Below are 22,177 nucleotides of genomic sequence, written 5' to 3' on the forward strand. Positions count from 1 at the left end.
TTTAGTACCCTTTTATAGTACTTTTTAGAATATATGACAGTTCCTGAACATAAGAGGGGAGAGAATTGGAGCAGTACGTATAGATCTTTCTTACTTTATGGAATATGACAAATGAAAGGGTAAAAAATAGAACCACTGCTAAAACTGAGATACAGCTAATGAAGTTTGTTCAAAGGTAGAAAGGTGGAGGAAGGGATTATCTAGGCCTGCTAGAAGGTAGAGGAGAAAAAGCTATGAATAAGAGAGAAATCAAAGACAGTAGAAAGGATGATGAGTATTTGTATTATAAACAAATGGTCCGAAATAGAAGGTATGAAAGGATGAGTTCTGTCCCATGCTTTCTTGTTTTAATCAATTTTATTCCTGTTAATGAGACTTTCTTGTCAGTCTTTCTCATCTAATCATGAATCTTTGGTATGATAAATAATGGATTCCTCCTCCCTTTTATCTTTCTCTTTGCCCTGCTAATTTATTCATTCTTTTGGAATAATTTCATTTTTATTTTTTGTAATTTTTTTTTTTTTTTTTTGAGACAGAGTCTCACTCTGTTGCCCAGGCTAGAGTGCCATGGCGTCAGCCTAGCTCACAGCAACCTCAAACTCCTGGGCTCAAGCAATCCTCCTGCCTCAGCCTCCAAGAGTGCTAGGATTACAGGCATGAGCCACCGCGCCCGGCCTCTTCACTTCTTGTCTTTTTCCCTAGACTGTCTCTCAATGTGCTGTGATCATCCATGACTTTGTACTTATCACTCCAACCTAGAATCCTTCATCTCTACTCCAATCTTGCCCATTTTGTAATACCCAGCGCAGAGTGCACACACTTTTTCTATAATAGTTATTTTTTCCTCCTTGAAAATGTGTATTGTAGATTACATTCTGCCTTTTCTACTCTTTGCTTTTTATATAACAGTTTGGAGAAGTGTTCAGTTTTTGTTGTTTGTTTTTTGTTTGTTTTTGTTTTTTGAGACAGAGTCTTGCTCTCTCTCTCCTGGGCTACTGGGCTTAGAATGCAGTGGCGTCATCATAGCTCACTGCAACCTCAAACTCCTAGGCTCAAGCAATTCTCTTGCCTCAGCCTTCCAAGTGGCTGGGACTACAGGCATGCGCCACCGCACCTGGCCAATTTTGCTATTTTTTATAGAAACGAGGTCTGGCTCTTACTCAGGCGGCTCTTGAACTCCTGGTCTCAAGTGATCTTCCTGCCTGGCCTCCCAGAATGTTAAGAAAACAGAAGTGAGCCATGGTGCCCGGCTAAATGTTCAGTTTTTGGCGCCACACACACCTGCACTAGGTCATGGCTCTGCCATATCGTGACTGTGACCTCTAGGTAGTCATCATTCTTTGCCTTACTTGCTCACCTGCAAAAGTTGTGATGTTAGCATCAAGCTGGTCAGGTTCTCATGCAAATTAAAACACTCAGCACAATGCCTCCTGTAAAATATCCACAGTAAAGAGTAGCTGTTTCATTATTTAATACGAATAAAAATAGCAAGTCATTATAGATTTAAGTTAATTTTAACGTACAGTTTCCCTCTAACATGGTTTAATCTTCATTTTGTTGTAATTCTAGAAGGAAATCACACATAAAGCAATAACTTGATTTAAAATTTTTAAAAATTTACATCTTTATTGCTTCTTTCCCCTGATTTTAAAAGTAATAGCAATCGGTACCTTTGGAACTTAGAAAGAGCACCTGAGAAAGGAACAAATCTGGAAGAAAACCACCCCTACCCACCACCAAGTTCCCAACTTTGATAGAGAGGGCAAGGTCATGGCATGCTCGATGGCAGAGAAGTTCACTGAGTTGCAATGCTGATGAAACTCACTGGGAAGCTGCATGTGCAGGTGGTGCAGCTTAAATTCACTGGGGAACAAAGGCCAGGGCTAGCATGATGCCTAAAACTAGAACTAGGACTAGACTGATACCCAGGACACAAAATTTCAGGCATCACTCACAAATTTTGTGCCCTTGCTGTCTCTCTAGCCTCACCATAGTCTCATCCTGGCCCTGGGGGATAGGATGGGGGGATGGGGAGGAGTTGTCCTATGTAACAGGAACAAACCTTGAGAAAGCCTATGGAAACCTGAAAGAAAAGCCTTCTTCCTCCAAAATCTCTGCAGTGCCCTCTACTGACAAAGCTTAACATCGTGCCAGCTGGCAAAAGAGAAATGTTCCAGTACCAGAAGCAGGGCAGTCAAGGGTGAATTGGGAGCTGAAAGACAATTTGATAAGTGCTTCAGCCATCATAACATAACAGGTTTTTCTAACTGTCTTGTTGAACTCTGGACTCAAAATATTAATAGGAACCAAAAAAAAAAGTACTCATTAAAACCTCATAGCTTTCTGTAATAACAGGAATGACAATATGAAAATTATTATTAGAAAAAGGGTCTTTTTGTGATTGACAGCAAAATGTATAAAATACCTAATAATAAATTTAACAAGAAACGTGCAGGACATATAGGAGGCAAAGCTTAGCAAAAGAAGACTTGAATAAGTGGAAAGATATGCCATGTTCCTAAATGATATGGTGTTGTAAAGATACTGATTCTTGAAAAATTAATTCCAATTATGAGAAGGAAATTAGAGCTCAGCCATAGAAAACTGGTTTATCAATACTACAGTTAATGAATGGAAGAATACAGGTGGATAAGAAATAAATGGAAAATGTTTCTCACTAGTAATCAAATTACCATGTAAGGCAAGATTATTTTTTCAAATGCTAAGTGATAAAGATTAGAAAGAATGATAATATTCAGAGTTGTCAATGATGTAGAGAAAGTGACACCCTTATGTTCCTGGGACTATAAATGAATGCATTCATTCCGGAGGGAATTTTTTCAGTATAAATAAAAATCCTTAAGAGTTTGCTTTACTCTTGCACCTAGCATTTCACCTTCTAGAAATTTGTATCTGAAGGAAATAATCATAGACAGGTATAAAAAATGTATCTATGGGCCGGGCGTGGTGGCTCATGCCTGTAATCCTAGCACTCTGGGAGGCCGAGGCGGTTGGATCGTTTGAGGTCAGGAGTTTGAGACCAGCCTGAGCAAGAGCGAGACCCCATTTCTACTAAAAATAGAAAGAAATTAGCTGGCCAACTAAAAATATATATAGAAAAAATTAGCTGGGCCTGGTGGTGCATGCCTGTAGTCCCAGCTACTCAGGAGGCTGAGGCAGAAGGATTGCTTAATCCCAGGAGTTTGAGGTTGCTGTGAGCTAGGCTGACGCCACAACACTCACTCTAGCCCAGACAACAAAGCGAGATTCTGTCTCAAAAAAAAAAAAAAATTAAAAAATGTATCTGTGGTTCTATTGTAATGTTATTTATCATAGTGTAACGTTAGAGGTAACTGAAATGATTAGTGCAAAGTTGGTTGGATCAAGTGTGGCACATTAAAAAGAAATGCAATAAAAGGATATTAAAAACATGCAGTAATAGTCACAGTATATAGTATTAATGTAGGCTACAAAGTCGTATATGTAGAATGTGAAATATACTTGCCAGAAGATTGACTCTATACCTTCTAGACACTTACTACTGCAAAATTGTGAATTACCACATGTGATAGTCTTTTGAGTTGCTTAAAAATAGTTGAAACTAAAAATGTTAACTTTTAAAATATATACACACACACACATATATATGTAGTATGTAAAGGAAAGACTAGAAAGAATATTTGTGGTTATTACTAGGTGGTGGGCCGTTGGATGATTTTCATTTTCTTTGTACTTTCTAGAATTTCTAGAATATTTCTAGAATTTCTGCAGTGAACGTTTTTTTTTTTAATAATTAGAAAAAGTATTTAAATAGGTAAGATACAAAATGGAAAAGCAACATCAGCAATGTCACATGCCACAGATTAAGATATGTCCATTGGAACTCACTGGGGACTCTAACAAAAGCAATTTAAATAGAGTAGGGCCAGGCCGGGGCATGGTGGCTCACGCCTGTAATCCTAGCACTCTGGGAGGCCGAGGCAGGAGGATCGCTGGAGGTAAGGAGTTCGAGACCAGCCTGAGCAAGAGCGCAACCCCATCTCTACTAAAAAATAGAAAGAAATTAACCGGACAACTAAAAATATATAGAAAAAATTAGCCAGGCATGGTGGCGTATGCCTGTAGTCCCAGCGACTCGGGAGGCTGAGGCAGAAGGATTGCTTAAGCCCAGGAGTTTGAGGTTGCTGTGAGCTAGGCTGACAGCACGGCACTGTAGCCAGGGCAAAAGAGCAAGACTCTGTCTCCAATCAATCAATCGATAAATAAATAAATATAAATAAATAAATAAATAGAGTAGGGCTGAAAATGAAGAAGCCAGATTGCAGTGTACAGTAGTAAGTAAATGGGAGATGAGAAAGTGATTCCACTTTAAATCAGCAATGTCCTACAGAAATAAAACGCAAGCTACATATTCATAATTCATTTAGCCCTACATATCCAAAATATTTTTCAATATGGATTAATATTAAATCATTAATAAAATATTTTACAATATTAATAAAATGTTCTTTGTCATACTTAATATTCTAGTCACAGTTAATGTGCCACATATATTAGTGGCTACCATATTCACAGGTAAAGTCTCTAGACTGTCCTGTTTGTTGAGAAAGTAATGGTAAAGAGGGGATGGCTAGGGGGAACGTATGGGAATCCTCTAGTCCTTTGCTCTTAAACTGATATTTTTTCCTTTTTTTTTCCTCCCTCCTACAGGTTTTGGTAAGACTAGTCTGAGCCATAGAGGAAGAGTAATGCCTGGAAAGAGACGTCCTTATGGAGTTATCACAGGCCTTGCAGCTAGGAAAGCAACTGGAATTCGAAAAGGAATTAGTCCTATGAATCGTCCACCTCTAAGTGACAAGGTAGGTAGTATGATGGCTTAATCCTGGATCAGATATTCTTTTCCTTTATTTGTACTAACATTTCTGTGAATGAACTTGAGAGAGCATATTATTTTATTTTATTTTTATGTACTTTGGGGCTTATATAAAAAATTTAAAATCTAAATAAAAATCATTGTCTTTGATGAAGAATACCAAAATATAAAATTTTTTTTTATGGGTTCCTGGCTTTCCCGTGTGTGTGTGTGTATGTGTGTCTATGTATACTTTTTAACAGCTTTATTGAGGTATAATTTTCATACCATAAAATTCTCTTGCTTTAAGTACACAATTCAGTGAAAATTACAGACTTGTACAATCTCCACAACAATCTACTTCTAAAACATTTCTATCATTCTAAAAAGAAATCTCATGCCCATTTGCAGTCATGCCCCATCATCTGACCCAGGCAACCACTCATCTACTTTTTGTAGATTTTCTGTAGATTTCCCTTTTTTTACACATTTTATATAACTGGAATCATACAATAATAATATGTGGTCTGCCATTTAGCCATATTTTTGAGGTTCATTCATGTTGTAGCATGTGTTAGTTCTTTATTCCTTTTTATTGCTGAGTAATGTTATGTAGATACACCACATTTTGTTTATCCATTCACCAATTGGTGTACATTTTCCTTATTTCCCTTATGGGGGGTATTATGAATAATGTTGCTATGGACATTCACCTACAATTCTGTGTGGACATAGATTTTCATTTCTCTTGGGTACCTACCTATCCCTTATTTGATATTTTTAATTATAGTTATTTACCACCATAAGTTAACTACTTTTCAACCCTTAACTGAAGTTTTATTTACATCTCAATATGTAGTTTTTGAATTGGCTAAAGCATTTCACAAATGGTTTTTCTTCTATTGCTTTATGTATAGTAGGTCTGAGCCATCAAGGAATTTAATATTCTACTCATCTATTTTTAATCCCTTTTGTTTCTTTTACTTATGAGAGTAAATCATATTGGTAAAAAATTTAGGATGTTCATTCCTTTGTTATCTTAAACTTGGATATTCTGGTTGGAACAACAACTGCCTTAGAGTCTTTAACTGTTCAATTCTGCCAACACTAATATTTTCTTTTTCCTCTAAAATTCTATCGCAGAAGTTACTATTTAGGCCAGGCACAGTGGCTCACACCTGTAATACTAGCCCTCTGGAAAGCCGAGGTGGGAAGATCCATTGAGCTCAGGAGATTAAGACCAGCCTGAGCAAGAGCGAGACCTGTCTCTACTAAAAATAGAAAAAATTAGCTGGGCGTGGCTGTGCACACCTGTAGTTCTAGCTACTCGGGAGGCTAAGGCAGGAGGATTGCTTGAGCCCAGCAGTTGGAGGTTGCTGTGAGCTAGGCTGATGCCACTGCACTCGAGCCCAGGTGACAGAGTGAGACTCTGTCTCAAAAAAAAAAAGGAAAAGAAGTTACTATTTATCCAAGGATTAGAAAATATCAGTGAAACGTGGATGCTGGAAATGAGATTGGGTTTAACTACTAACTAATGACTTGTGCTTGTAAAAATTATAAATTATCACACCTGTTAGTCTTTTGAGTTTCTTGAAAATAGTTAAAATTAAAAATGTTAAATTATAGAGTGCTAAGAATGTACTGAATAGTAAGGTCTCATTTATTCAAACTCTGTAAGTTTGATGGTTTTGGCAAAAGTATGGTTTGAAATTTGCTGTTTCTTAAAAACTTTTTCTTCAACTTGAATATGGATTAATAGTCTGAGTAGGATAGAATGTAGTACTTGTGAAGCTGATTATTTTCCAGCAATTCAGAAAATTTCTATTTAAATGTAAGTAACTCATATCATTCTTTTCTATTCATTAAAGCAAGTTACCTAAATAACTTGATTGGCTTTGAATTGCTGTATGTGCTTAGAAAAATTTCACTTAAACAAAAAGTTCTGAGCATAGACTTTGTTACTTTATCTCTTCCTTCCCATAATTCATATGAATTAGTGAGGTTTTTATTTCAATAAAAATATACAAATTTTCTTATCTATGAAGTGAATGATTAATTACATGGAAAAAGATAGCAAATTATTTTACACTACTAGTATTTACTGGGGGAGCAAATGGGTTGTGCTGACTGAGCAGTGATTGTTTCTAAGAATAAATATTCTTTTTGATTGAAGAGAGTCACTTTAAAAATACCTGTCAAGTAAAAGTTGTGTTTAAGTTTCTAAGGGATACTTCTCCTGGATTATATACCTTTGTCAATGCTAATTCTGTAGCTTTTCCGTTTTCTATGCAGAATTTCCCCAAACTAGGGATGTATTATGTTCCGTAGCCTTTAACTTGATTCCAATAGTATTAAGCCATTTAGTACTTCTGTGAACTTAAAAAAATCTGTGATTGCTACATAGGTATAGCAGTTATTTTATATTCATGGGTAGGTAGTTTTTTAATCATTTGTCTGATTTTGACAGTTAAACACCTTATACCCATACTATGAAATACCATTCAGCAATAAAAAGAAATACAATATTAATACACATGACAGCATATGTACATCTCAAATCATGCTAAACAGTAGAAGTCAAACACAAAAGACTATGTACTGTATGATTCCATTTATTTGAAATTGTAGAAAAGGCAAAACTGCAGGGACAGATCAGTCATTGCCTGGATGGGAGTCAGGCGAGTAGAAGGAATTAACTGCAGGGGGGTACAAGGAAATGTTTTAGAAAAAGGGCACCATTTTATATCTTGATTATGATGTGGTTACACGATTGTATGTAATTATCCAAATTCATTAAATTGTACATTGAAAATTTTATTATGTGTAAATAATACCTTAATAAAGGTATTATTTACATAAAAACTAAAATAAATGCCTTTATTTCTTTCCCTCAAGGAATAATTTTTATATTTAAATTATAGTACAAACCTAATTTCTAGGTATACTTTTTAAAAAATACACATTCACACATATACAAACTTTAGACCTATGGAACATGCATTCACCATATATTAAGGGATTATTATAAGTTCTATTACATGTATTCATCATTAAACAAATGTTGACTGTGTACCCGCTGTAGGCAAGGTAAAAAGGATTCTGCAATGAACTCGATAGAAAATCTCCTGTTTTCATGGAGAATGCAAGTCTAGTGAAGAAGATAAACATTAAATTATCACACAGACAACTATATGATTATAATGTGGCAGTTACTTTGAAGGAAAATGACATGTGACAACAACATCATGGAAGGAACTATCTCATTTACCTATAAAATAGTTCTTGGTGCTATTATTAAAGACAAAGTACAAAGTTTGGAATGGGCCATTAGTCTGATTTCATAGCTTTTCACCCATGCTCTTGGTATTCTTTATCCCTGTTTTTACGTTTACTTTTTTTCTAAATGTTCACAAAAATGAAGACTTTATGTTTTTATACTAGTTAGTCAATGGATATTTATGAAGCACTTCTCATATGCTTAAAATAATAGGGGAATCGATAAGTATAAGATATGGTCCATATTGTAAAGGACTTTAGAGAAGTCTGCATAGAATATATGGAAACCTGGCTTTGATGATGGATTTAATTATATGTGTGGAGGAAGAAAAAGTGTACGTTTCATGTGCTTGTGTTTATCATATTTAATTCTTCTTTTTTTCTTTTAACCATTTCTACTCCCACTTCTTTGTTGTCACAACCTCCCAATTTTTCTTTTTTCCTTTCCCGATGCCCCAGAGCACCTCAGGTATTTTAAGTATAATGTGGTTTTCATCTTTTCAGTCACTTAGACTGGAATTTTTTAAGTAGTTTAATTTCTCCATCTTCCTTCTCTACACCTCCAAGCAGTTGTTGATCCCTGTTCAGTCTGCATCAGAAATGTTTATTTTAGTAGGGTATATAGCAAAAAGCAATCTGATTAACATAGTTTCTTGCCTTCTGAAAGAATATAGAACGATATTTTCCAGTGTTAAAAAGGAAGGCAAACCTTCTGAGACAAAATGAAGTGCAGAGGAAGCCAGCTGCAGTTCTCAAGAGACCTAACCAGTTAAACAGAAAGTAAGTACTCAAATTTAAGTTAATAATGTGTATTGTGTGTAAACACTTTTTGCACTGGGTGTTCCATAGAATGGATTTGCGATGTTTCTTCTAGTTATCTGGTCATTTTAAAGACAGATTTTTGGGATATCTATTTGAACATCCAACATAGAAGCATTCAGTAATAACTTCCATATTTCATAGAGGCAGTGTTCTTGATGGATTTAACTAATATAAACTATTTAAAAAGCATCACCCTGTTTCTTTGACATGTAGAACAAAATTGCAAAAGATGATCATTTTGGTAAAAATCTTTGTTTTTGTGGTTTTGCTTTTTTAATTTGAGATGGGGTCTTCGTGTATCACCTAAGGTGGTCTTGAACTCCTGGCCTCAAGCAATCCTCCCACCTCAGCCTCCTTAGTCACTGGGACTATAGGCATGCACCCCCATCTGTGCCTGGCTTATCTTGGTAAAAATCTTAACACCTTGGTCAAAATTATTCAAAATTGGGAATTCTGAAAGCTGAATTTGTTATTCAGTCTGGATGGCTCTTACTGGAACACTGAATCACAATGTATGTTATTTGTGGAAAAAGCAAACTAGAAAGAAAGAATTCTCTCTGAATGCATCTTAAGCTGAAATTATTCTTATACTAAATTGAAAGTAATAGCAAAAACCTAAAAATTGTGACCCATAGGCTGGGCACTGTGGCATGTGCCTGTAGTCCCAGCTACTCAGGAGGCTGAGGCAGGAGGAATGCTTGAGCCCAGGAGTTGGAGGCTGCATTGAGCTATGATGATACCACTGCACGCGTGGATGACGGAGCTGAGACCCTGTCTCAAAAAAAAAAAAAAAAATATATGACTTGTTGTTGTTAAGGCATTCTGTTCTCTGTAAGGATAAAGTAGACAGAGGAAGCTCACAAGCTGTAAAGTTTTCTTACTCAGTTTCAAGTGCCATTTATTTACATATTATAGAAGATAATTCATAAAACAAAATCTAGGATGAGGTTTTTTAATAAATGGAATGGCTAGAATTGCAGTTTAACGTTAACCATTATCTTTTGGGAATCATTTGGTCATAACTGTTGTGAAAAGAGACCTTCTCAAATAAAAACCTGTCATTTACATGTTAATTGGGCTAGCTAGGGAATTTTGCATTTGAACCTCTAAGGTTAGAGGTAAAATTGGGGAACCTGTTAAGCACTTTTTTATATAATAAGTAAATAAGAAATTTTGTTTTTTCATACTTCACCAACTTCATATAGAAAACATAAAGAAATTGGTGAAAGTCAAATCAAACATAATTTATTAAGAATGCAGTAGAGGCTGATTTGGTCTGTAACCCAGTACTTTGGGAGGCCGAGGCAGGAGGATTGCTTGAGGCCAGTACTTTGAGACCAGTCTGGACAATATAGCAAGACCCTGCTTCTATAACAAAAAATTGCAGTGGAGCCAGGTGCAGTGGCTTTTCCATGTAATCCCAGCAATTTAGGAGGATGAGGCAAGAGGGTCACTTGAGGCCAGCAGTTTAAGATCAGCCTGGACAACAGAGTGAGACCCTGTCTCTAAAAAAAACAAAATGAAAAAAAACATTAGGCATGGTGGTGCACACCTGTAGTGTCAGCTACCCAGGAGGCTGAGGAAGAAGGATCCCTTGAGCCTAGGAATTTGAGGCTGCAGTGAACTATATGATCATGCTACTGCATTTCAGCCTGGATGACAGAGTGAAGCTCCCTCTCTTAAAAAAAAAGAAAGTGCATCGTCTGCATGAAACAAGGAGTAGAAAAGTATTTAAGTTTTTCTGTAGTTTATATTACTATATGAAGATTTCTGAGTGAGAAAAGAAGAGAAAGCTGGAGGATATGTTATTTTTCAAGTCTTTCTCTTTATTTTTATTTTTATTTTTGAGACAGTTTCGCTCTGTTGCCCAGGCTAGAGTGTTGTGCCGTCAGCTTAGCTCACAGCAACCTTAAACTCCTGGGCTCTAGCAATCCTACTGCCTCAGCCTCCCGAGTAGCTGGGACTACAGGCATGTGCCACCATGCCCAGCTAATTTTTTCTATATATTTTTAGTTGTCCGGTTAAGTTCTTTCTATTTTTTAGTAGAGATGGGGGTCTCGCTCTTGCTTAGGCTGGTCTCGAGCTCCTGACCTTGAGTGATTCTCTCGCCTCGGCCTCCCAGAATGCTAGGATTACAGGTGTGAGCCACCGGACCTGGCCCTTTTTTATCTTTATTTTTGCTTTTCAGTTTTGCTATGATGTGCCTAGGTATGGGTTTTTTTTTTGTACTAATCCTGTAAATAAATCTGTAAATTTATGTTTTCACCAAATTTAGGAAATAACACTAAAAATGTGATTTTTAATGTCTTCACAAGACATCTTATGTGTGGGACATTAGAAAGTTAAATTTTTGGAAGATAAATTACTTCAGAATTAACCAGGTTGTTATGTGATATGCTGCAGAGGGAGATATTTGTAGATCAAATCTCAGTAGCTTCATGTAATTAAGAAAATAATTCAGAGTTGTTGTGTTATGTGCACTTCAGATTTTCAGCCTATGAATTTAACTTTTTGCTTATTTTTTCTTAAGGTGTTTGAGAGTAGTTAAGTGGCTCAGATTATTCATGGTATATGTGTTTTTGTTGCAGAAATAATGTTCCAGCTAATTTTACCAGGAATGGAAATAAATTAAGCCATCAGAAAGATACACGTCAGGCAACTTTTCTTTTCAGAAGAGGTCTGAAGGTATTCCAAAAACCTTGGTGGTGTTTTCTCTTTACTCAGAGAGGATCCTAAGCAGCCATCTTTAGTAATCATCAGTCATAGGCAGGATTGGGTTCGGGGTGTAGAGAACATGACGTTTGATTAACTCTTTGTATTATATTTTTTCTATATACTATCTTTTGCCCTCCGTAACAGTGTCTTACAAGAATTTAACATGTTATTTAGGAATAAACTTGTATTTGCCACTTATTCTAATACAGGAACTCCAACCAAGAGGTTTTGCTAGAATAGCACAGGCCTCTATGCTGCATTCATCCACAGGCCACACTGGGTTATAAAGTTACAGGGCAGGATAGCTCTTTGGATTCAAATCCTCTGCTTTCTGTGGGATCTACTGCTTTTTTTTTCCCTTCAGGTTCAGGCCCAGTTGAACACAGAACAACTGCTAGACGATGTAGTAGCAAAGAGAACTCGTCAGTAAGTTTCAATTTGTTTTTCAAGGTGTATTTCAAAGCTCCCAGAATACTAACTGCCCAAATTACCATGTGCCCCAGTCCAAAAGAAATCAACTGAGACCCAAAATAAAATTGAGCCTGAAAATTGGGCACAGTGGCTCACATCTGTAGTCCCAGCTGCTCAAGAGGCTGAGGAGGAAGCCATGAGGCTTGAACCCAGGAGTTCAAGGCTGTATTGTGCAATGATAGTGCCTATGAATAGCTACTGCACTGCAGCCTGGACAACATAGCGAGACCTTATCTCTAAAAAGAAAAGAAATTGAGCCTGAAATAAATAAATCCTATTTTGTTTTTTATTGTTTCTCCAAAAAAACCTTTTGAGTTTTCACATGTCAATATTGTAACAGTTTTAGCACCAAGTAGTTTACTCTATTTTTTAAATTGCTATCCCATTTTAATGAAACAGGTTTTTTCTTTTTCTCTTTTTTTTGGCTATAACTGCTTTTATACAAATGAACCTATTTCGAGAATGAATAGAAGAAAATCCAGTAGAGTTTTTGGAAAATTTGTAAAACTTTAAGAACAATAGAATGCTTTTGCTTTTTGTGTAATCTTTTTTTCCCTTTATCCCTATAAAAAGTCTTAAAAATGTGTTTTTATTAGTTAATAATTGCACTTCCCAGGTTTGAGTTGTGACATTCTAATTCCACCAATGTGATGAGGTTTTGAGATTAAACTATTTAAAATTATGGCTACTTTTTGGAAACAAAACATATACAAATTGGCTCTCAGTATCTGGAGGGGATTGGTTCCAGGACCAGCAAAGATAAACATAATCCTTGGATGCTCAAGTCCCTTACAGTTAACCCTCTGAGATTGGTTGACTCCACTGATACAGAACCTGCAGATATGGAGGGCTGATTGTAAAACATGGTCGTGGTCCAGATATGATACCAACTGTCATGGGGCATGATTTTGAGCAATTGAAGTGTAAGGAAGGAAACTCTTTGAACCTGATGCTGGCACTATTCTTTAGCACAAGAATCATGACATTAGAAACTATAAGGAAGGAAATAATAATCATAACCAATTTGCTTCTGCAGTGAACACTATTTACTTGTGACAACAATAAATGTTTATTTGTTTTGAACTTTGAGAATCAACCTGTAGACAAAGCACAAAATAGTTAATTTCAGAACAGAATATAATATAAATATCAAATTTTGACTAATGTAAACATAGAGTTGACCAAAAGTGGGAAGTACAAAATGAGAGAAGAGGTGAAAGGACAGAATAGAGGTATTGTTATCCGCTCATACAAAGTTGGGAGGTGAGTCAAGAGACACTACTGAAAGAAATAGAGATTTAAGTAAAGTTACAATGGAAGTAAAGTAGTGGTATAGCCATCAAAATGTTTAGAGGTAGGTAGGGGAACTGGAGGATAGTGTGATGAGCTAAATCTTTACATATTGCAGTGAGATTTTACTACATAAGCATCTTGTTTAGTGAACTGGAAATAACCAGCAAGTAATAAAAATAGGAAAAGTTAAAAATGCTGCCTCTGGGGAGCAGGAATAGAAAGGAGGAGAATAGTAGGGTGAAGGACTGTTGCTTTTCATTAGAATTCCTTTGGTACTATTTGATTTTTTTTTAAAGTATATATATTTATTACACTGAAAAATATTTAATAAATACAGTCAAGTGCCCAGGTCCTATACCTAAGATGCTGATTCATTATATCCTGATGGGGTTCAGGTATCTGTTTCTTAAAAGCTAAGAAAAAGTAATGGCTACTTTTAAAATGTGTATTTTTGTGTGGAATATATTAATGCATAGAATTTATAAACTTCTACTTTAATGAAATTTTTGGGTTTTTTTGAAACTAGATGGCGAACTTCTACCACAAATGGAGGAATTTTGACTGTATCTATTGACAATCCTGGAGCAGTGCAGTGCCCAGTGTAAGTCTTTTCTTTCTTTTTGCAAAAATTATAACCCCTCAATATATCAGATAATAGAAAGGTATTGGACTTCTGCTCAGAGTATGATGTCTAAGTTAGGATAAACTGAGATATGAGGATAAAAGTAATACTTGTGATACAAAATGGAAATAATATAGTGTAAAGTTAAAAGTAAAAGCTCAACTGGCTGTGATGTTAGCTCATGCCTGTAATCCTAGGACTTTGGGAGACCGAGGTGGGAGGGTCACTTGAGGCCAGGAGTTCAAGACCAGCCTGAGCAACATAGTGAGACTCCGTCTCCACAGAAAATAGAAAAATTAGTCGGGTGTGGTGGCTCAGACCTGTAGTCCCAGCTACTCTGGAGACTGAGGCAGGAGGATTGCTTCAGCCCAGGAGTTGGAGGTGGCAATGAGCTATAATAACACCACTGCACTCTAGCCTGGGCAAGAGAGCAGAGGAAGGAAAGAAGGATGGGAAGGAGGGAGGGAGGGAGGGAAGGAAGGAAGGAAGGAAGGAAAAGGGAAAGGAAAGAAAGAAAGGAGAGAGAGAGGAAGGAAGGAAGGGAGGGAGGAAGAGAAAAGAAAGTAAAAGCTCCTCGGAGGCCAGGTGCGGTGGCTCACGCCTGTAATCCTAGCACTCTGGGAGGCCGAGGCAGGTGGATCGCTCGAGGTCAGGAGTTCGAGACCAGCCTGAGCAAGAGCGAGACCCCGTCTCTACTAAAAATAGAAAGAAATTATTTGGCCAACTAAAATATATATAGAAAAAAAATTAGCCAGGCATGGTGGTGCATGCCTGTAGTCCCAGCTACTTGAGAGACTGAGGCAGTAGGATCGCTTAAGCCCAGGAGTTTGAGGTTGCTGTGAGCTAGGCTGATGCCACAGCACTCACTCTAGCCCGGGCAACACAGCGACACTCTTGTCTCAAAAAAAAAAAAAGAAAGTAAAAGCTTCTGTGATTTCTGGTTCCGTAGCCCTAAATAACCAGTTTTAACAATTTTTAAATGTTTTTATTAAAAAAATTCTGTGCATGTATAACAATATACAGTTTTATGAGTGTATATCATACTATTCTTCTCCCCCTCCTCCAGTAATATTTTGGATGTCTTTACTTTTCAGACCATACAGACCTACCTTCTCTTTAAAGTCTTCATAGTATATTCTTTTATCTAGATGAGCTTAATTTAATTAACCCTTTCATTATATTTATTGTATTATAAACTTTATAGATGTATGGAGTTTATGATCTAGTCAGCCATTTTAATGATTGAAATGAAAAGAATGTAGCATGGGTCTCTAAGACTTCAGAAGTTGCTTAATTTTAGAAGATCAAGACTTGGAAATCACCAGTCATTCCAAATTGTTGAAAAGTTTGTAATTCTGCTTAAAGAGGTATTTGGTGAACAATTATATATTTTAGTCTCTAGAGTAGTCAGTCAAGAGTCAGGTACTTAGTTTTTGAGAACAAAAAATATCCCTAATACATGTGTACAAGTCAAGATTCTTAAGTACCAAATAATTTATTTTTCTTCTTTTGATTGTTAAGCTGCTCTGATATTTTAATATTTTTCTAACAGAACTCAGAAGCCACGATTAACTCGTACTGCTGTACCTTCGTTCTTAACAAAACGGGAGCAATCTGATGTAAAGAAAGTTCCTAAAGGTGTCCCCCTACAATTTGACATAAATAGTGTTGGAAAACAGGTAAAAAAAAGAAAAGGTTTTCTGTATTTCTTTGAGTCATACACTGAGAATATTTTAATTAACAAAATAATTGTTGTATAGTGAATTAAACAGGGTGTCCTAACGCCCTCTAAACCTAGGCAACCATTAATATACTTTCATCTCTATAGATTTGCCTGTTTGACATTTCATATAAACTGGCTCATACAATATGTGATCTTTGTGACTGACTGCTTTCACTTAGCGTAATGTTTTCAAGGTTTATCCATATTATATCAGTATTTCATTTCTTTTTATTGCTCAATAATGTTCATCATATGTATGTACCACATTTTATTCATTCATCAGTTGATGGACATCTGGGTTGTTTTCACTCTTTGACTATTATGAATAGTGTTGCTCTCAGCATTTGTGTACAAGGTTTTATGTGAATGCATGTTTTCATTCTCATTGGTAAATACCTGTGAGTAGAATTGCTAGGTCGTATCGTAACTATATTTAATCTTTTGAGGAAACTGCCAGACTGTTTTCCAGGGAAGTGGTTGTGCCACTTTACATCTATGAGGGCTCTAAATTTCTCCACATCCTTCCCAACACATTATCTGTCATTTGACTGTAGTTATCCAATTGTGAAGTGGTATCTCACTATGGTTTTGACAGTTTTTATATTTACCACATGTCCTGTGATCTTTTGTAGTGAATTTTTAGATTTCTTAGGATTTTTTGTGTAAACAATCATGTTATTCCTCCAATTCCTTTCCAATCTTTAAGCCTTTTCTTTTTCTTGCTTTATTGTAATGGCTAGGATCCCCAGTACAATGTTGAATCAAAGCGGTGGTGTGTGTGCTTTACATGCATGCCTTGTTCTAAAGCCTCAGGAGAAAGCATTAAATCCTTTACCTTTAGTATGATGTCAGTGATAGGTTTTTCATAGATGCCCTTTGTCAGATCGAGGGAGCTCCCTTCTCTTGATTTGCTAAGAATTTTTATCATGAATGGGTATTGGATTTTGTAATGCTTTTTTGGCATCCAGTGAAACAAGAATCTGCAATTAAAGATAAAAAGTATGCATAGAAATTTGATGAAGTTTATTTTGCTTATTTTTATTTTGTCACTGTTGTTACTTTTTCTTTTTTTCGGAAATGAAGTATAGTTTGGGAGCACTTTCTGTTAGTTAATCAAAAACCAGATTTTCATTTGAATTTGATTTTAATTTCTGTGGCAAACTCACAGAAATTCAAGAAAATTTGTTTCAAAATATCCAGAAGTCTAAACACGTTTCCTTTTATCAGAGACATCATTAGAGTTGGTGGCAGTACTTGCAGAGACTGAAAATAATTCAGATAGGGGCATCTTTGGGTGTATGAGTTTTGTATAGTGTATGACGTAGGCTTTATAGTGGTTAGGAGAGGGATTCTGAGTCAGATTGCCCAGTTTAAATTCTGGAACTGCTACTAGGCAAGTTAACTAACTTCTCTAAGCCTAACTTCACATTTCAAATGGTTTTTGTTAGGATTAAAGGAGGTCACAAACATAAATATTTAGGAAGTATTAGCTCTTGTTACTATTAATTACCGTTCACATTATTTTTCTAATGCAAATGTAGCTTTTAGTTAAATTGTTAATTTTTTTTTCTTTTTCTCTAGACAGGAATGACTTTGAATGAGCGGTTTGGGATCCTGAAGGAACAAAGAGCCACTCTAACATTCAACAAAGGAGGAAGCCGCTTTGTAACTGTGGGATAGATTCATGTCAAAGGGACTTTCAAGTGATGACTCTGTTTGAAAAGTTAAATTGCTTGAAGAGTTCATCACAGAAATTTAAGAAACTTTACTTCAAAATATTCACAAGGCTAAATAACTCTTATTTTTATTTTTGAAGTTTTTTTTAAAAACGTATGTAAAATAATGCCCTGAAAGAATAACAGGGAATATATCTATCTGTTCTTAAAGATTTCATGGTTGACCCAGACAGAGCAATTCTCTATTTGACATCTTTGGTTCCTCACGCAGCAGAAGGAAGACAGAAAGATAGAAATTGATTATTTTTATGATAGTGGTATTTAGGATCTTACCACCTTTGTCCATTTTTTAGATTTTGCCATGGTAAATCTTGGTCTTCAGAAATATGAGTAGGTCTCTTTGTTGCTGTCACTTATTCTTTAATAGTGTTGATGTAATAAGTGCAGTTGCCTTTTCTTCATTAGAGATATAAAAAATTTATGTAAATTTTAGTTTTGGGTTTTAAGATGTATGGAAATATCTGGAACTTGGTTCATTTTTCAGGTAGTGTTAGGCTAATCCCCCAGAGTTGTATATCTTTAGTGCTGAACTTTTAACAAGAAATGTGGCTCTAGGCATTAGTCTCAGTTTAAAAATGTTGGTATTTGAAGGCTGTAAATGCATATTTACAAAGATACCTGGTAGGGCCTTGGAAGAGAAGGTCTAATTTAAAAATCTGACAGTCTATGTCTAGTAAATGAAGAAAGCATGAGAGGAAGTGGCAAGTTGAAGGACAGGTAACTGAGATGAAAAGTTTCAAAACCCAGGTCATAGGTATACTGTTTGGATTTAGTGTAGTCTTGAGTCTCTTGTCCATAAAGAATTTTTCAAGTGATATTTAGAAGAATTATAATTATTAAAACGGATTGAGTCCCTTAGATATTTTGATAGTAAAATTAATAGCCATAAACTCCTAGACTTATTTAAAAAGTATAAATTTATAAGCTTTTAAGCTTGCTAAATTAAATAATTTACAGCTCCAGAAACAAAAATATGCTTGTATATGTCACAAAGTAAAAAAGGCAGTTACATTGTAACTCTCTTGTGTACCTCTCACTCTGATTGCTTATGTGGTATAAAGTTTAGGCATTTATGAGGAGAAAAGGGTTTTTCCTCCCTCTCTGGAGGCTTGGGAAGAGTTAGTCTGTTGTGCCAAGATAGTGCTAAGAGTCCTCAGATAGTTGTATACTATAAATTACGATATAATGCCAAAATGCAGCAAAATATTTCAGCTACAAGTTACAAGTTTGGTCATTTTGAAGCTTGACTTTTTGGTTTGCTATAATGTTAAAACCTCTAATGGGTGTTAGTTTCTCTGAAGTATATTACTATTATTGACTTTTCCTATAAAACAAAGCATTAAGTTATCTTTCCTGCCTGCCTTACATTGTATACTAGACTTCATTGTTGTCTCTCATGCTTCTTGGGTTACTTACTGATTTATGCTAGCCATGGAAAGCTATCAATAACAGTTTCATGCTTATACCAAAGAATTAAATCTGATCCTTAATATCTGATATTTTGCTAGTACTTACACTGATAAGGGATTATTGGAAGCCAGTCACAGAATTTGAAAATAAACTCAATTTCTCTTCAGCTATTTGATGCTTTTCATAGAGGCCAAGAACTCACTGCAAAACATTTTTGCAAATATGAATGCTTATATTTGGTCCAGGAACAATACATTTTATGCTGGTTTAGAATTACTGGTAGTTTATTTTAAGGCAAAGGAAAAGCAGCTGACCGTGAATTTGCTGTCTTTAGAACAGTTTATGAAAATATGGTATAAAGGTGTTTTTATTTTCCTGTTAAATATTATTGTACAGAGCTATTAGTAATGCCATTTTTTGGAAAACCTTAAAAATTGCCCCAAATGTTGACATTTAAGTGCGTCAAATAATAGTGTCTTTGGTATATTAAACTTTTGCTCTTCATGCATCTGTAATTTAATTTTCAAGTATAAAATTTTGTCTTTGGTACAACTAAATTAAAACTCTTGAGTAATAACATGATGTATATAAACAAAACAATATGCTTTGTTGGAGGAAGATTTCCTTTCTTGGAATGTGGTTGTAGTCATCCTTGTTCAGTTCTTAAAAGTTTTTGTTTTTATTTTAAACAGGATGCAACTTAAAATTTCCTTTGCATCAAGGTGTATGCAAAACATTGATGCAGTGCATCATAAAATGAAAGTTTGTATTTAATGAGGAGGTGCTTTACACTGTACTTTTTGGTGTTTTTTGGAAAAGTTACATTTAGATCTATTCTGAAGCTGTTCATTTTTAACAAATAAAATGTTACAGGTTTCACATGATTTATTCTTAGCTATAAAGATTGAGTTGTGGTTTTTAGATTGTTCAGTGTTACAAAGAACTTTGTAGTGATTATTTATATTTGTAATTTTTAGGGTTTGAAAAGTTACCTAGTAGCTAAATTGGTAAATCAATCAAGACTCTCCTGTTAGCATCCCTCTAACTGCCTTTTGATGATTTTATTCATAGCTCTAACAAGTGGTACCCAGGAGCAATTAAAAGAGAATCAAATTTACTTACAATGCGGAATATTAGGTTAGATGAGGCTTTAGAGATCATCCAGTTTAAACCTTCTTTTTATATCTTAGTAAAGTGAGTCCCAACGTTTTCAAGACTTGTGTGTTACCGTCATTTTTTGAGCTCAGATCTAATTCTCAGTTGATAATAAACTGCTTCTCTGAATTGAACACCCACAGAAGTAGTGGAATGGTGTGTGGTTTGTCAGCTATCTAAGATTTGGTAACAGCCATGTTTTAGCATTTGTAGCATGGTAAGTAAACCTGTTATACCAGTGATGATTATGATACTTCATTACTTTGGTATTTCAAGTTAGGTAGACCTATTGGAAAGAACCAGTGTTCCTAATCAGCCATGTATTGTATTTAACATGCATAAACTTTTCACCACAATTTCAATTACAATCATCTCTTGGTATATATAGGGGTTTGGTTCTAGGACCCCCCACATATACAAAAATCCAGGTATACTCAAGTCCTGCACCCACATATATGAAAAGTTCGCCCTCCATGTACATGAGTTTTGCATCCTATGATCCATGTTTGGTTGAAAGAAAAATCTGCCTGTAAGTGGGCCCACGTAGTTCAAACCCATGTTGTTCAAGGGTCAACTGTGTGAGCCAATCATAAACTACTTCTGTGTATGAAGAGACTTACAGGCTTCATTGTCCAGTGGCTAATTTTTGTTAGAATAGGTATGTATGTCATTTATTCTGCTGTCAATAGCTTTGTAATTTACATAATATGTACAGTTTCAGGGTAATTTTTATTCTGATTTATTTTTACTGAAAGGAGATGAGTGAGAAAAAATGATTCACTTGGCACTACAGAGAATGAATACCATACATCTAAAATGCAGGTAGTATTAAAGCAGAAAATAATTTCTTCATTTCTGATGAATAGACCTGTCAACTTTCATCAGAATTACATGATTATTTGTTTTTTGCTATTGTAAAAATATTAAGCTTGTGATTTAAGCTTCCTTTTAAAGACAGTTCTTTTTTGAGACAGGATCTCATTCTGTTGCCTGGGCTCGAGTGCAGTGGCATCATCATAGCCCACTGCAAGCTTAAATTCCTGGGCTCAAGCGATCCTCCTGCCTCAGCCTCCAGAGTAGCTGGGACTACAGGCATGCGCCACCATGCCCAGCTAATTTTTTCTGTATATATTTTTAGTTGTCCATATAATTTTCTTGCTATTTTTAGTAGAGACAGGCTCTCGCTCTTGCTCTGGTTGGTCTCGAACTCCTGACCTCGAGCGATCCAACTGCTTCAGCCTCCCAGAGTGCTACTGTGCCCGGCCTTGTATAAAGTTTTTAATAGTCAAATATTGTGGCCGGGCTCAGTGGCTCATGCCTGTAATCTCTAGCACTTGGGAGGCCGAGGCAGGTGGATCGTTTGAGCTCAGGAGTTCGAGATCAGCCTGAGCAAGAGCAAGACCCCCATCTCTACTAAAAAAAAAAAAAAATAGAAACAAATTATATGGACAACTAAAAAAATATATAGAAAAAACTAGCCAGGAATGGTGGCACATGCCTGTAGTCCCAGCTACTCGGGAGGCTGAGGCAGGAGGATCCCTTGAACCCAGGAGTTTGAGGTTGCTGTGAGCTAGGCCGGCACCACGGCACTCTAGCCTGGGCAACAGAGCGAGACTCTGTCTCAAAAAAAAAAAAAAAAAGTCAAATATTAGTGCTTCTTTTTAAAGGAATAAGAAAGGGAAGGACCAAACATTTATTGAATATTTTCAACAAGTCAGTTTCTGTGCTTTACATAGGAAGAGAATGGGATTCACCTAGATTTTAATCCTACTGCTTTGAGTTTACAAAAGTGGAGTCTTAAAAGGAGTGAACATAGTATGTTTCTAGTGAGTAGAAGGAGGAGGAGGAGGAGTTTAATTCTGCATGACAGGAATAGTGAGATGCAAAGCTGGAGTTACTGAGATTTGAGTGAAACTTTTGCCCCTGGTATTGAATGAGTTAACTTTCAGCCTGTAAAATAAACAGGAAGAAGTAGGGAAGTTCATTGTATCAATTCCTAACACTGAATAGCCCCCACTGCCTATTTTTTCAGCTTCTGCTCCCAAACCACAGAGCAGTGATAGGATAAGTTACCCATCGCTGTAGCCCTTTTGCTCTCAGCT

At 36.0% G+C, this 22,177-nt stretch overlaps 1 protein-coding gene across 1 annotated transcript in view; it reads left to right on the forward strand.

The window, feature by feature from the left end:
• Positions 1–20,134, forward strand: part of FYTTD1 (forty-two-three domain containing 1) — a 28,864-nt gene extending 8,730 nt beyond the window's left edge. The window contains exons 3-9 of the mRNA XM_045540068.1: positions 4,711–4,859; positions 8,796–8,908; positions 11,539–11,635; positions 12,030–12,091; positions 13,956–14,030; positions 15,604–15,730; positions 17,356–20,134. Of these exons, the coding sequence (XP_045396024.1) occupies positions 4,711–4,859; positions 8,796–8,908; positions 11,539–11,635; positions 12,030–12,091; positions 13,956–14,030; positions 15,604–15,730; positions 17,356–17,454 (722 nt within the window). The 3' untranslated portion in view covers positions 17,455–20,134. The remainder of the gene's footprint in view (positions 1–4,710; positions 4,860–8,795; positions 8,909–11,538; positions 11,636–12,029; positions 12,092–13,955; positions 14,031–15,603; positions 15,731–17,355) is intronic.
• The last annotated feature ends 2,043 nt before the right edge of the window (positions 20,135–22,177 follow it).

The sequence above is a fragment of the Lemur catta genome, chromosome 1 (genome assembly GCF_020740605.2).
Source record: "Lemur catta isolate mLemCat1 chromosome 1, mLemCat1.pri, whole genome shotgun sequence".
NCBI lineage: Eukaryota > Metazoa > Chordata > Mammalia > Primates > Lemuridae > Lemur > Lemur catta.